This window comes from Peromyscus leucopus, chromosome 7 (assembly GCF_004664715.2).
Source record: "Peromyscus leucopus breed LL Stock chromosome 7, UCI_PerLeu_2.1, whole genome shotgun sequence".
Classification (NCBI taxonomy): domain Eukaryota; kingdom Metazoa; phylum Chordata; class Mammalia; order Rodentia; family Cricetidae; genus Peromyscus; species Peromyscus leucopus.
The window spans coordinates 4,043,866-4,057,051 of NC_051069.1; the positions used below are offsets into that span (position 1 = coordinate 4,043,866).

Below are 13,186 nucleotides of genomic sequence, written 5' to 3' on the forward strand. Positions count from 1 at the left end.
ACAGGCCACATGCAAAACACGCCAGGAGGAAAACCAGCTGGAGCATCCCATCTAAGGTAACGGTGAGACGCCTCTGCACCAGAACGGAACATTCAACAAGGCAGGAATCCAGCTTCCTTGTTGCCAGCTTCAGAGCCCAGCACAGTGCCTGACACAGAGAACATTTCTAGAAGTATTTATTGAATTAAAGAAAAGCCACCCCAGGGGCTGGGGAAATGGCTCAGTAGTTAAAAGCACTGACTGCTCTTGCAGAGGTTCTGGGTTCAATTCCCTGCACCCATGTGGTAGCTCCTATCTGTCCGTAACTCCAGTTCCAGAGGATTTGATGCCCTACTCCGGACACCTAACATACATGTGGTACACAGATATACATGGAGACAAAATATTCCATATGAATAAAATAAGAAATGCTCCCTTGTGCCCTCACACAAGCATGTCTGCTCTAAGTCACACAGGGGGAAATCCCCGAATTTGTATTCCCAGCCAGTCTAAGGCAGATGCACTCATACATGTAATAGGGTAATAATAAGTGTATGCTTAGAATGGCACCAAGATATGGTATGATTATAATAATGAGTATTTACATTATTTGTCCTCCCCCAGATCATAATGAGCAGCACCTGGAGCTCCATGTGAGTAATTGTGAGGACTTCTTCCCCCTCCCATCTCATGCCAAATCCCCAGAATGTCTCTATCTACCTCTCATCCAGGACAGGTCCCTTGGCATTTGTGAGGAACATCTTCTAAACATGTAAGAAAGCTAATTCTAAGGGCCATGCATGTGTGTTTTAAGTAAGAAAACAAAAGCAACAGTGAAGCTCTGACAAATGGAAATATTTTATGTGCAAAGCTTTTCTCTGTATGCACACATGTGCATATGTGTACACACACCCATGTGTGCATGTGTATTCCTGCACACACACGTGTGTGCGCATGTGCGCACGTTCACGAACAAACTGGCTTACAATTTCCTTATTTCATTGGAAATCAGACTATAAGTATTTCAGGGGCCAAGGAGTTCCTACACCTGAACCCTCCTAAATCAAGTTGAGTGGCCCTCTTCTGGAATGTGACCATCAAAAGGTAGCTCCTTAGACGCGTAAACCTGAGACGGACTCTGAAACATTATGAAATTCTATGTAAGACACCCAGTTCAGAACTATACCCTTCGATTCACTTCCAATTCCACAACATACCATTTTTTAGAAGAAAAAAAAAAGAAAGATTTTTTTTCTACTGTAAAAATTATACATTCATGATTCAGGAACCTCGGAAAAGGAAAAAATAAAAACAAACCAGACAATAAACCACCACCCATACGTGATCACTTTATTATTTCTTTTTGGTGTGTGGGTTCAAGTTAATTTACTGATATATCTGTATTTCATATGTACGTATACACATTAATGCATGCACTGTTAACTTTTTAACAAAAAAAGATACAATTCTGTGTACATTGCAGGGAACGATGTTATTTTTCATTTGGAACAAACTATAAACCTTCCCCATTTAAGAACACCCCACTCTACCCCTACCAATGCTCTGGGAACATGGGGCAGAAAGAATGTAAGGGCTGGAGGGTGGGAGGATGCTGTGACATGTTGTCTTCTGGACTTGATGTGGCTACTGCCTCAGAAACTCGCAGCAGCTGTGGTTCCCTGCACAAGACCCATGCAGGATCAAGACCACCGACGACTGCAGCATGGAACAGGGAGGGGCTCCCAAGGCCCCAACACTAGCTGAGCAGCCGTTGGCAGCTGATGGCTGCTTGGGGAGGAAGAGCCACTTTCAATTTTTTAAAATATTCTTTTGAGATTCTAATAATTGACCATCATTTCCCCCCTCCCTCTTCCCCCCTTCAAACCCTCCCCTGTACCCCCCCCCGACTCTCACTCTCTTTCAAATGGGAGTCACTTCTTTCAGGAGTCCGGCCATTGAAAGGTTGCCCGTGCCCCAGGTGGATGACCCCATGCCCATGTGCACATGAGCAGCACCCATGGGACTCTGGGGGTAAAATAAATAAACACATAAATAATTTTTTTAAAAAAAGAGTTTCCTGCTATGATTTTTTTTTTAATTTTATGGCCTTGCAATATTCTCTTTGCAGATCTGGTCTGGAAAACAGCTCTCTGAAGGACCTGGCTGGGCAGAAACACTCACGGTGAGCCTGGCTGCGCCCACTCCAGCGGCTCCTCAGTGGCAGGTGTTCAGCTCTCCGTCCCACACTTGACTTTGCATGGAATCAGAACATGAGACTCAGGCACTGTGTACTTTAATTATAATAAATAGATTTTATTACAAATAAATAAAATACAATACACAATATAATAAATACATACTTTAATTAGTAATCAAAGTGCCCAGTGAGATTAAAAAATGACCTACCCCACTACGGATGTATAGTCCACATAACTCATACTGACCTAGATGACCATGTTGTATACATTTAAACATCCTCAGGGCAATTTTCCTGGAGGGTGGGGACTTGGTATTCTTTTTCCCGGGACTTTTGGGAACCTGCACATGAGTGGAAAGAGCATGAGGTGAGTGAGCCGAAGATCTAGGCTGTAGTCACATCCTAACAGTAGCGCATCCCATGCTGCCTGGGAACAGAATCTCAGACACATCACAGGCTTGTAGGGACAGGTGCATCAGCTTCACCCTCTCACTCTGACATCTTGCCTAACAAAATAGGGGTAGCAGCGGCATGAGGGGTGTGCATCTGTGCCTAATGGATAGCCCCCCACCCAGGTCCAAAGGCAAACTTCAGAATGTTCAGGAAGTCTTTGAGCGTAGCTTCCGTTCTCCAAGTGGCTCTGCAGGGTCTTAAGAAATCTCACTGAACTGTCCCCCATCTCTGGCTGTCATCTCCAACACTGTGAAATGTTATACTATCTGGGTTAAGGGCATGGGTTCCGCACACAGCCGAGGTTCCCACAGCCTGTCCATGTGTGCTCACCCCAACTAGGAGAGAGAAAGAGAGTGAGGTGACATAAAATTAGCAATCCCATACTTGCCATGTCAGCCAGCCCACTCCAAGCACCATCAGAGGAATCATTTTTGATGATCAAATTATTTCATCTGGCTTAGCTTTTCCTGATACTTCATTACTTGGGCAATTGAGAGTTACGGGCAGTTCACCCTCCCAGATGCCCTACACTTTTAGAGAGAATATCCTTGGCACAGCAAGGTCCCTGTGGAGTACAGACTGTATCATGACCTTTTCATCATCCTCTGAATTCCCAACTGGAAATTGAAAATGAAAAGAGATGCAGTTTATTTAAGCAGTCTCAGTCTCAGCCCTCTGTGACTGGGTGTTTCAAGATCTGTTCATTTCCACTCGCTCATTCCTGTCCGTGACTGCCATGGCTCCTAGGGGATGTTAGAGACTCTCTGCTTCTGGAAGTTCAGGATCACATCTGGCTGCCTTTTCCCCGTCTTTGTCCATCTCTTCAGATTTCTCTAAAACTAATTGGAAGAGTCAATAAACACACCCACCAATGTCCTCAATGCACCAGGAAGCCGATCTCTCTGCCCTTCAGACCGGCTCTCGCTGTCTGTTTTTCTGAGTATTCCCATACCTGCCTTGTCAATTGGCATTCTCGGCAAGTTCGTCAGAACTTCTCAAAGTGTCAACGTGCCTCTTTTCGTTGTCCTTGTTAAAGATAATTTAAAATTTCAGAGTCGATGCCGACTTCCTTGTCTTTGGCACACAGCGTCTCTGTCCCTGCCTTCATCCCCAGCCCCCAATTCCCAGTCCCAAATGGGCATCTGAACCTCTTTTCACACGATTCCCTCTCACATTTCACCATTCTTTTCTCGCCCACCAAAACACCTCACCCAGTGAAACACACTTTAGCTTGTGGGTTCTCGTTCCTGCACTTGGGTGAGACATGTCTGTGCTCAGAGAGTGGAAAGTCACCTTCAGGAAAGAGGCACACAGTATAGGGTGTCAATTAATCAGAACAAGGCAGGGGAAAATGGCATCCTGTACAACTCTGAGTCCTGCTACATATATTTATGCCTGGGGGAGATCAAGGTGATTTCTTTTACAAAACTGAAAATTCATAGTTGTGACTTTTGTTTGGTGATGAGCCCAACACCTAACACCACACGACTTAATAGCCCAGAATGCTGAAGACAGTGTTTAGTGTGCCTCATTCTGCATTCAAACACTGGCCTCTAGGGTTTTTGCCCCCACCCATTTTTTCTGGAAATTTCATCTCCATTCTTCACAAGCTCCCTGTTTATCCTTGGTGATGTTCTTTGCCTACAAAACAAGGCAACTGATTTTTTTTCTATTCTGTAATTTCTAGTCCCATATCAAGTTTGACAGATGGATTTTTCAGCCTGCTTCTCTTTCCCCCTGTGAAGCACAGACCCACACGTCACCATTCCCGTCACGTGTACAATTCCATCAAGTTTCGGAGTGTCATTTATACACAATTTTATTTCTTCTTCTTTCACACACGCCTACCACTTACGTACAGCGACTCACTATATTCATATTTCATAAACTCCACCAGTATTCAGTCAAATCCTCCCCCGAAGTAAGCTAGGTATTTTTAACAGTACCTCTTTCGCTGGCTTGAGGCTCTTAACACTGAGTGGTGCCCTTTTCTTGTATCCCACTGAACTCCATCTACTACGACCACTGCCTACATGGAGAAACTTCTTCCTTACTTCAGAACAGGTTAAGGCAATTTGTATCCTGAGTGCCAACACCCAATGGCATAGCTAAGATGATTCCACCGAGAGGAAAGACAGCCTGTGTATCGTGAAGCTGCTATCTCCCTCCCAGTCTCTGATGGGAGATTCCGGGGAAAATGGAGAGAAACTCACCCTGAGATAGCCCAGAGTCCTCCTCCACCTTTGAATGTGTGGGAAGCCTCTACTCTGAGCATCCATGAGTACAGGGCTCCCCAGCCAGCCACCAGGATCCAGGATTTGTAGATAAAACTGTCACTAGGAAACCGCACTGCCTCTGCTATCATTAATGCACCATCTCACGTGACACGGTGACACAATTTATGATCATGTCATGAAAGCCATAAAAATCTGTCTGGGGGGGACTGCTCCCCCCTCAACAAGGGACTGTTCCCTGTAATTCTTTTCAGCATCAGCCTGGGAGAGCTAGGGCCGAAAGCCCGTCTTCCTGCAGAGAGCTTCATCATACCCTCTTCTTCCAGGATAATGACTTCTTTAAACAATCCCCTTGATGCCTTTACCAGAAACAGTCCACTAATGATGATGATGATGATGATGATAGGCTATCATAACACCAAGAATCCAAACACAGCGACATGACATCAGAGGCAGCAGATTATCAACGACTAACATTAAGTCAAGTGTGATGATACTGAGGAAGCCAGCTCTGTGGTCCAGAAATGCCTCCCAGAGGCCACAGCTTGGAAAGGACTTCCTCTGGAGGCCTCTAAGTGGGTTTTTTTTTTTTTTTTTTTTTCCTACATGCTTCAGCCTTGAAGCTTCCTAACATTCCAGGTGCGTGAAAACCCTACCAAAGAGATGCCCCCAATACCCCCAGGGGAATGGTTAAGTTAGTGGTGATTTCCACCCCTATTACATGAGAGGAAGCCACATTACAGGACCTGTAAACAAAATTGCCTCCCTGGATACTTCTGCATTTTGCAGCTTCTAGTTAGAGCAGTGGTTCTCAACCTGTGGGTGGCAACCCCTTGGGGGTTGCATGTCAGATATTTACATTGGGATTCATAACAGTAATGAAATCACAGTTAAGAAGTTAAAATAATTTTATGGTGGGGGGGGGTCACCACAACACGAGGAACTGTATTAAAGGGTGGCAGCGTTAGGAAGGTTGAGAGCCACTGCTCCATGGGATGAAGGAAGAAGACTTTAGCAGAAAACTAGCCGTAATCTAAGCACTCAGGAGGTTGAGGCAGGAGGATTCCCCGAAACCCTGCCTCAAATAAGCAAGCAAATAAGTAAGTAAACAAAAAAAAAAAAAGATTCTAGATTCTGGTTGACGAGTTCCTGTAAAGTAAAACCCTCCATTAACCCGGAACAACTAATTGAATTCCTGACTTGCTACTTGCAACACAGGAAACAGGGAAGCAGATCATCCTGCGGAGGATTTCACAGAAAGAGAAAAAGAAAGGATTTCCAGGTGGGATCAAGACAGACCCTTGGCCAGTCTCCGACACCAGCTCCATTTCCAGTCCTGTAATGTACAATCAGAATTCATGCTTAGCACCGTGACCCCATGGCACCGCGAGACTCCGAATCTCCCAGCAAAGATTCAATTACCTTCTGAATGCGCTCTCCAGGCTAGGAAAGGGAACCACACAGCTAAAAAACTTACTCAAAAAGGAAAAAACACAAACAAAACACAAAAACAAAAAAAAAAATCTAGTGTCAGATGGAAAAATCAATTCATTGGCAATGCCTTGGTACCCTCAGAGGAAACCATGGTTTATTATACAGCAGCCGAGACTTGGACATTGGTCATCCAGGTTATTTTTAAACATTAACCTAAAAATTACACAATTATACTAATATAGAGCCTGAACACGGATGAAAAGTTTTAACAGCTTAATTCTAACCAACATTTCTCATGATGAATTAGGCATAAAATAAATATGAGGGAGAAAAACAGAATGAAAGAAACAGAGAGAGAGAGGCGCACAGAGGGAGGGGGAGGAGAAAGGAAGGAGTCACCAGCCCAAATCCAGAACAAGGGAGATTCTTGGACTTAGAAATGTATTCTACACTCTTGGTTAGTGTATGCCCTGGTACCTGAAGCCCTTTCAAGTGACTCTCCTTGCTCTAGGAGAATTTATAACTTACCCTGATGGGAGGATCAGGGATCTCCATGAGGGAGTGAAAGACATCTACTTCAAAGACCTGCACATCAACTCAAAGATGCCATGGAGAGTGAGGGGCAGAGGATGACATATTAGGAGGACATAAACACACACACACACACACACACACACACACAGGCACATACACACAAACACGCCTACCTCTAAAAAGCATTTTGTATTTTGCCTCCTGAGACTCAGAAGTTCCCATGGAAGCTAAGAAAGAACATGGAAATCAGACTGGAGAGGCACACGGGGAAAGGAGAAGAACGCTGAAAAAGTAATGTATGCTGTAAAAATTCCACAGGACATGAGGGTCGGAGAGCCAGCTCGGTTGGTAAAGGGCCCAGAACCCATGTACAAAAGCCAGGTGTGGAAAAACACACTATAATCCCAGCACTGGGGAGACCGAAACAGGAGGATCTCTGAGGCTTACTGGCCAACCAGCCTAGCAGAATCATTGAACTTTAAGTCCAGTGAAAGACCCTACCTGAAAAAAAATAAAGCAGATGGCAATATAGGAAGACATCTGACATTGACCTCTGACTCCGCATGCACACACATTCATGTACACACATGCCCACACATGAAAATGTACACACACAGTAGCGTTTTAAAAATGGGGTTCATGTTATGTGAATATGATGGTCATTACGAGACAACTCAGTGAGTTTTTCCAACGTCATACCACAAGTCCCTAAATGCAAAATAGGGACTTTAGAGAGAGAAAAAAAAATGTGCCCCTCTATCTGACATTGACCAGAGGATGGCACATGGGCTTTTCTGACTTGTATTCCAAGGGTTAAATTCAGACATAGGTGACTTTGTTTCCAAATGTGATTAAGCTGTCTCCACAAATCCTCTGGAATTTTTATCCACAGGCACAACTCTGGCTATTAACATCCTTGCGGCTCTCCATGCTACAAAGTCTGCCTGACATTAAGGGGAGTCCTGTGCCCCACCCTACACACACACCTGTGTGCCGTGAACAGTCAAGGGTCCTGGAAGTGTTGCCAGAGCCCAGCTCCTGGACAGGCATCAGCCACACTTGGGAGTCAGAAGAAGCCATTTTCTAGAGCCCATGGCTCTTCCCAATGCCAATGGGGTTTGGAAAGCAGAGGAAGGGGGGTGCTGTAAGTGTCTTAGCCACTCAGGGCTTGAAGCCTAGATTAATAATTCAGTTCTTTATAAGAAATTAGGATGAAGCAACAGAAAGGTTATCCTAACTATCGTGAAATGCATTTTCTAAAATTATTCCATTGCATTTTAAAGGGTATAATTATAAATGTTTTTATGAGCAATTTACCAGAAAATTAAAGTCCCTTAGTTTAAAAAGACAAATCATCCCATCCCTCTGGGAAAGGATTTTTTTTCTCCCAGCCAGGGAAACTATCATTTATTCACTATAGAGAGCAGGGACCATGCCAGCAAAGGTGATCTGAAAATTCATCTCTAGAAAAGAGGCCATATTGCTGCTAGGTACGAGAACTTTCTAGAAAGTGAATCAGCAGGGACTGGTGAGAAGAAGGGAGGGGATGCACTTCCAAAGCAGAGGAGTTATTTAGTGCTAGAATTCCTCTAGGTTGCAGAGCCATGCGGGCCCTGTTAATTGGTTTTTTAAGTCACTCTCGGCTGAGCTTCCAGGGGGTTGTCCCTCAATCCCACCCAGCTTTTCAGTATTCAGCCCATCCCTTGCTTTTGATTTTTCTCTTAGGTTGGCCTGCCCTAAAAGCCTTGCACTCCAGCCCTGCGAACGCACGACATGGTACACAGTCCTACGAGGGTAACTTTGAGCGAAGTACAACATTAAGTGTCTGCCATGTATTTAATACGGAGGTTCTGGGAAAGGGTGTCGAACGCTGGCTATACCACAGTGCTCCCAGTTCCCTAAAGTCCCTGAAAGCCTTGTTAAATTAAAGATTCACAGTCTTTTCTTTTCCACTTCATTTTTACTTGCCATGTTGCTTCTTGCCTGTCTTTTATTTTCCTCCACCTCTTTCCTGGCGGTACTGTAAAGATGGGGCTGAATGGCACCAGCCACCATTAATACTTTCTAGAAAATGGAAGGGTTTCATTAAGACCGCTACCATTTCCTTGGAGTTGGAAGGAACGCAGGGAGATCAACTTGCAGATTATAAAACCACACATCTGATTTTGAAAGCCCAGGCACTGAAGACCTCTAATCCGTTCATACTTAGATTCCCAGGACATAGGAATTTAGCAACAGCCTCCAATCTACCCAGGTAATATCTCATGAGGTCACATCAATGTCATGAGAATACACCCACAGTCCTGTAGGATTCAAGCGTCCGATGACTGTGAACAAGCCCCCAAATCCAGAGGGAAACACCTCCCCAAGTCAGAAAGTGTCCCCTTTCACTCGGGAACTCCACTCACCCTTCTGAGGTGGAAAGGGCTCATTGTGAGGTGGTGATGTTTGCTTTGCCTTTTGAGCCTGCGCCTTTATGTTTTAAGTATTTAAGAGGCATAATCACCTAGTGTGTAGGTTAATTTCTTTCTGATATTGTAATTTATGCAACATTAATATGGGATGCCAGCTCCAATTTTCTTATGCTTACACTCCGGGAGCCGAGTTGCATATTCTGCCAACTCCATTACATCATCTCAAAACCCAAACATTTCCCATTTGCACATCACTCTCAACTACCCAGCATACTTACATAGTCTCTCTTTTTCTCCCGGGTGCGCTCTCTCTCTCTCTCTCTCTCTCTCTCTCTCTCTCTCTCTCTCTCTCTCTCTCACACACACACACACACACACACACACACACACACACACACACCAAGACTGGCACCCCTGAGAAGTAAACGCTACATCTGAGGTCAAGGTCTGCAACTGCAAGTAATTCCTGGAAGATATTACTACTGCTGTGTTGGCTAAAGGATGCCTCCATGTCTGACCTTCCTTTTTTCCATTCAGACTGTTATGTAACCTAGTGCCTGCGTGCAGGATGTGAGTGGAGCGTCTGGGCCTTACTTCCCCCTTCCCATTAAATCTCTTCGGAGAAACTGAGAGGTTTTTTTTCCCCCCCAAAGAATGGGGGTGGGGGCTCTAGGGGGTAAAGGGATATGGGTCAGCAGGTCATCCTGTAAGACGCACATTTTGGTTTCTTGGAGCTTTGGAAGGGGGCACCAAATTCCCCGGCTTTATATAATTTGCAGTAACAGCAAGTTACAGATTTGTAGTCGGTTCTGCAGCCTGCCACCCCATCTATTGCAAGAACACACCTTCTGGCAGGAATAACACCTGAAGATGTTAATAAAGCAGGGGAGGTGGGGAGGGGCTAAAGGAAGAGGAAAGGTACAAACCAGAAATTAGAGCCGCTTCCTAGATACTCTGCATCACCTTCTTAAAAAAAAAAAAAAAAAAAAAAAAAAAAAAAAAGCCTCCAAACACATGAAGGGGATTTTCTCCAGCGTTTCTGATTAACCCTGTTACATAACCCTCTTGCATTCCAAATCTCGGGCTCTAAATAGACTCTTTGCAGCCAAAAGCTCTGCACACAAACTCGCAGAGCTGGTGGCCGGTTCAGGCCGCCCCCCCCCCCCAGCCCAAGCCTTCACCCCCTTTTCCTTTCGTCCCGGTCCTTGCCAGCCCCATTCCTCCGGTTCAAACCGAGCCTCAGCGCAGTCATTCTTCGGAAATCGCCTTTAATTAAATGGTGCCCCCCCCCCCACAGCATATGTCATCCTGATGGCTTTTACTGTACTCGAATTCCGTGAATGGGAAAGCGCCCGGACAGGGGGTGTGGCTAAGGTGGGGCGGGAGGGGGGAATACTGTAAAACAGCCAGCACATGATCAGCCATGTTCCTACCTCCAACTAGCACATCGGAGAGCAAGGGAGCGGCTCTCGGTCCCTCTTTTGCCTTTCCCCAGACCCCCTAGCCGCCAGATCCTGGCTGGAGAGCACCTCTAGGTCCCAAGCCCCGCGGTGGCTCGCAGGAGCCCGCTCCTCCGGAGTGACAGGCGTGATTTATACATTATTTACAACAGTAATTAAAGCTGCAGCTTCCTCCTGCTCTTTGCAAACTCCCGGAGCATTCAAATAAATAATCCCCCACCCCCGAAGGAGGAGGTGGGGGAAATCCCACAGCAGGTTCTGACACCTTTAAGAAAAGAGTCAGCTTTCCGGGATCAGGCCACTTTAAGGAAACGGCAGGAGGGGAGCAAGCACCCTTGTCTCCCCAGGTCCCCTCTTTCACACACTTCAGAGAGCAACACGAAATGAACCAATGACCCGGCGAGGGCAGCCTTGTTAGCCCAGGCCCACAAGCACTCAACTCTGATCACCCCTAGGTTCCCGCAGAAACGCTGGACATCGCGGCGAGGGAAGGATTCCCAGAGCAGAAAGAAGTTTGGGTGCTTTTCTCAAGTGTTCTCTCTGCGTTTGTTTGCTGTCACAGCCTCTCCCTTGGATCCGGCGTGAAGCACCCCACTCCACTGCCGCCCTCCCTCCGCGCGCTGTACACGCCCCCTGCCAGCCTCCTCCAGGGCTCTGGGCTCCGAACCCCTGGCTACAAAGTTGCGCTTCTCTCAGTCGCCGCGCCCCACCAGGGCAACTCCATAACATCCTGCGCGCCGGGACCCCATTCCTCGGGCTTCTTCTCCAAACCCACCTCCAGAGCTCCAGAGGAGAAGCTGCCCGCGTCGCCCCCTCTTAGCCCCGGGAGCGCCCCCTTTCCGTCCCCAGAGACTTCTAGGTCTCCCACTCCTCCCGATCCCCCTAAGCGTTCATGGGAGAGGGAGGACTCGAACACCCGCCGCGGCTCCGGCTGCGGGGGGATGGGGGGTGGGTATGTGAGAAACTGTCAACAGCGGAAAAGGTAACCGTGGAAGCGAGTAGCCACAAACAGAGCCCCCTCCCCCTTCTTAAAAGGACACTACCGCTTTAAAAGTTTCTTTCCCCCACTCCCCTGTCTCGATTTCTTTTTAGTGGGGGGAAATCGTATTTAATTTGGACAGCTCGTCTTTGCAGAAAATAAAACATGCAATCAAGGGGGAGATGGTGTTGAAGTCGCCGGGCTGTCAACGCTCTGGTCCGTCCCTGTCCCCCCTCGCCCTCTCCTGCAAGCCCAGCACTGGCTTGCAAAAGTTTGCAACATTTGTGGGGGGCCGCGGGGGGAGGGGCGGGGGTGCCGGCCGCTCAGGGCACCTCGACAGGCTCGCGCGCGCGCGCACCGGTCCCGGGGACCCCGTGTCTTGCCCGCTCCCGGGGGGCGCGCGCTCCCCCGGGGTACCCGGTCCCCTCCGGGCTCGGCGCACTGCTCCCGCCGCCCCCCTGCCAGGAGCCCGGTCGCTGCGTCTCCTACCTCGGCTGGAGCTCGCGTAGCTCTGCCTGCGACCCGCGCCCGGCGCCTCGCTCTTGCGGCCCGCGTCCTGGGTCAGCGGGGTCTCCCTGGAGCTGGCCGCCGCCTCCGAGCCGCTGCTGCCCGGCTCGCTGGCGGCGGGGTCGGGGGCTGCCGGAGCTGACTCCATGTTTTTTTTCCCAATGTAGAGATCGGCGGAGATGGCGAGCTCCGAGACTCCCTCTATCTTCTGTTTTCAGAGCGACTCTATGGTACCAAAAAAAAAAAAAAAAAAAAAAAAAAAGGAAAAGGAGACGGGCGAGCAGGAGGGACCCAGCCAGGCGAGAGCGCGAGCGAGCGCGCGAGTGGCGGTGGACGTGTGCGGCCGAGAGGGGACGCGAGGCGGGTCTGGCCACAGGCAGCGCTAGCGAGAGCGTCTCCAGCCGGCCCCCGCACCCACACTCCACACCCTCCAGACCCCAGACCGGGAGCCACACAAGGCTGCCAAATTTGGGAGGTGGGGAAGAGAGAGGGAGGAGAAAGAGGGGGTGTCTCCTGCGCCCCGATCCTCCCTCTCCTCTTTAACCCAGCGACAGAAATGAACGGTCGGCGACGTGTGCCTCTGTCTACTTTTGAGATTCCCTCGGGGGCAGTAACTCGGTGTCCCCTATCCGCAGCCAGCTTGGGAGGAGGAGACAAATCCGGTTATCCGCGTTGGGGCACTTGCTGGTAACTGCAGCTCTCTGCAAGCCTGGTCCAAGGTTGGAGAGAGACTCAAAGGGAATTAGGAACTGACTGACACCCCCTGGAAGGAAGAAGGGGGGACGAGGAACGTGGCGCTTTTTACTTTGGGATGGGACAGTCGGGGGTTTTCAGTCTTAGATATGACTGGGTCTAAAATTAATTTTGTAATTGTAGGATGCGTATGGCCAGCCAGTAACTAATGTTATGGAAAGAGGTCTCTTTCAGCTCTTTTGCAGTTTTTCTCCGTGAAGAATCCAGAAACCGTTTGGCAGTGCACAATTTTGTGAAGCAAA

General features: G+C 47.9%; 1 protein-coding gene across 3 annotated transcripts; it reads right to left on the minus strand.

Annotated features, from left to right (window-relative positions):
- Positions 1 to 2,065: 2,065 nt before the first annotated feature.
- On the minus strand, positions 2,066 to 12,778 carry LOC119086093 (nuclear receptor ROR-alpha-like). 3 transcript variants are annotated; one of them, XM_037208200.1, is made up of 3 exons: positions 12,174 to 12,778; positions 2,424 to 2,517; positions 2,066 to 2,230 (listed from the first exon to the last, which is right to left on the minus strand). In XM_037208200.1, exons 1-2 carry the CDS (start codon positions 12,337 to 12,339, stop codon positions 2,447 to 2,449), a joined length of 237 nt encoding a protein of 78 aa, XP_037064095.1. In that variant the 5' UTR covers positions 12,340 to 12,778; the 3' UTR covers positions 2,066 to 2,230; positions 2,424 to 2,446. The 3 variants fall into 3 exon arrangements, with proteins under 3 accessions (XP_037064095.1, XP_037064094.1, XP_028723270.1); XM_037208199.1 differs by having other exon boundaries at positions 2,066 to 2,270; XM_028867437.2 differs by having other exon boundaries at positions 2,066 to 2,270; positions 2,424 to 3,922; positions 12,174 to 12,774.
- Positions 12,779 to 13,186: the final 408 nt, after the last annotated feature.

Bases quoted from the DNA above. Each gene is read 5' to 3' on its own strand.
- LOC119086093 (XM_028867437.2), bottom strand. From the start codon at position 12,339: ATGGAGTCAGCTCCGGCAGCCCCCGACCCCGCCGCCAGCGAGCCGGGC. The intron at 3,923-12,173 runs GTAGGAGACGCA...TCTTTCCTGAAG, and splicing joins CTACGCGAGCTCCAGCCGAG to GTGACTTTCCACTCTCTGAG.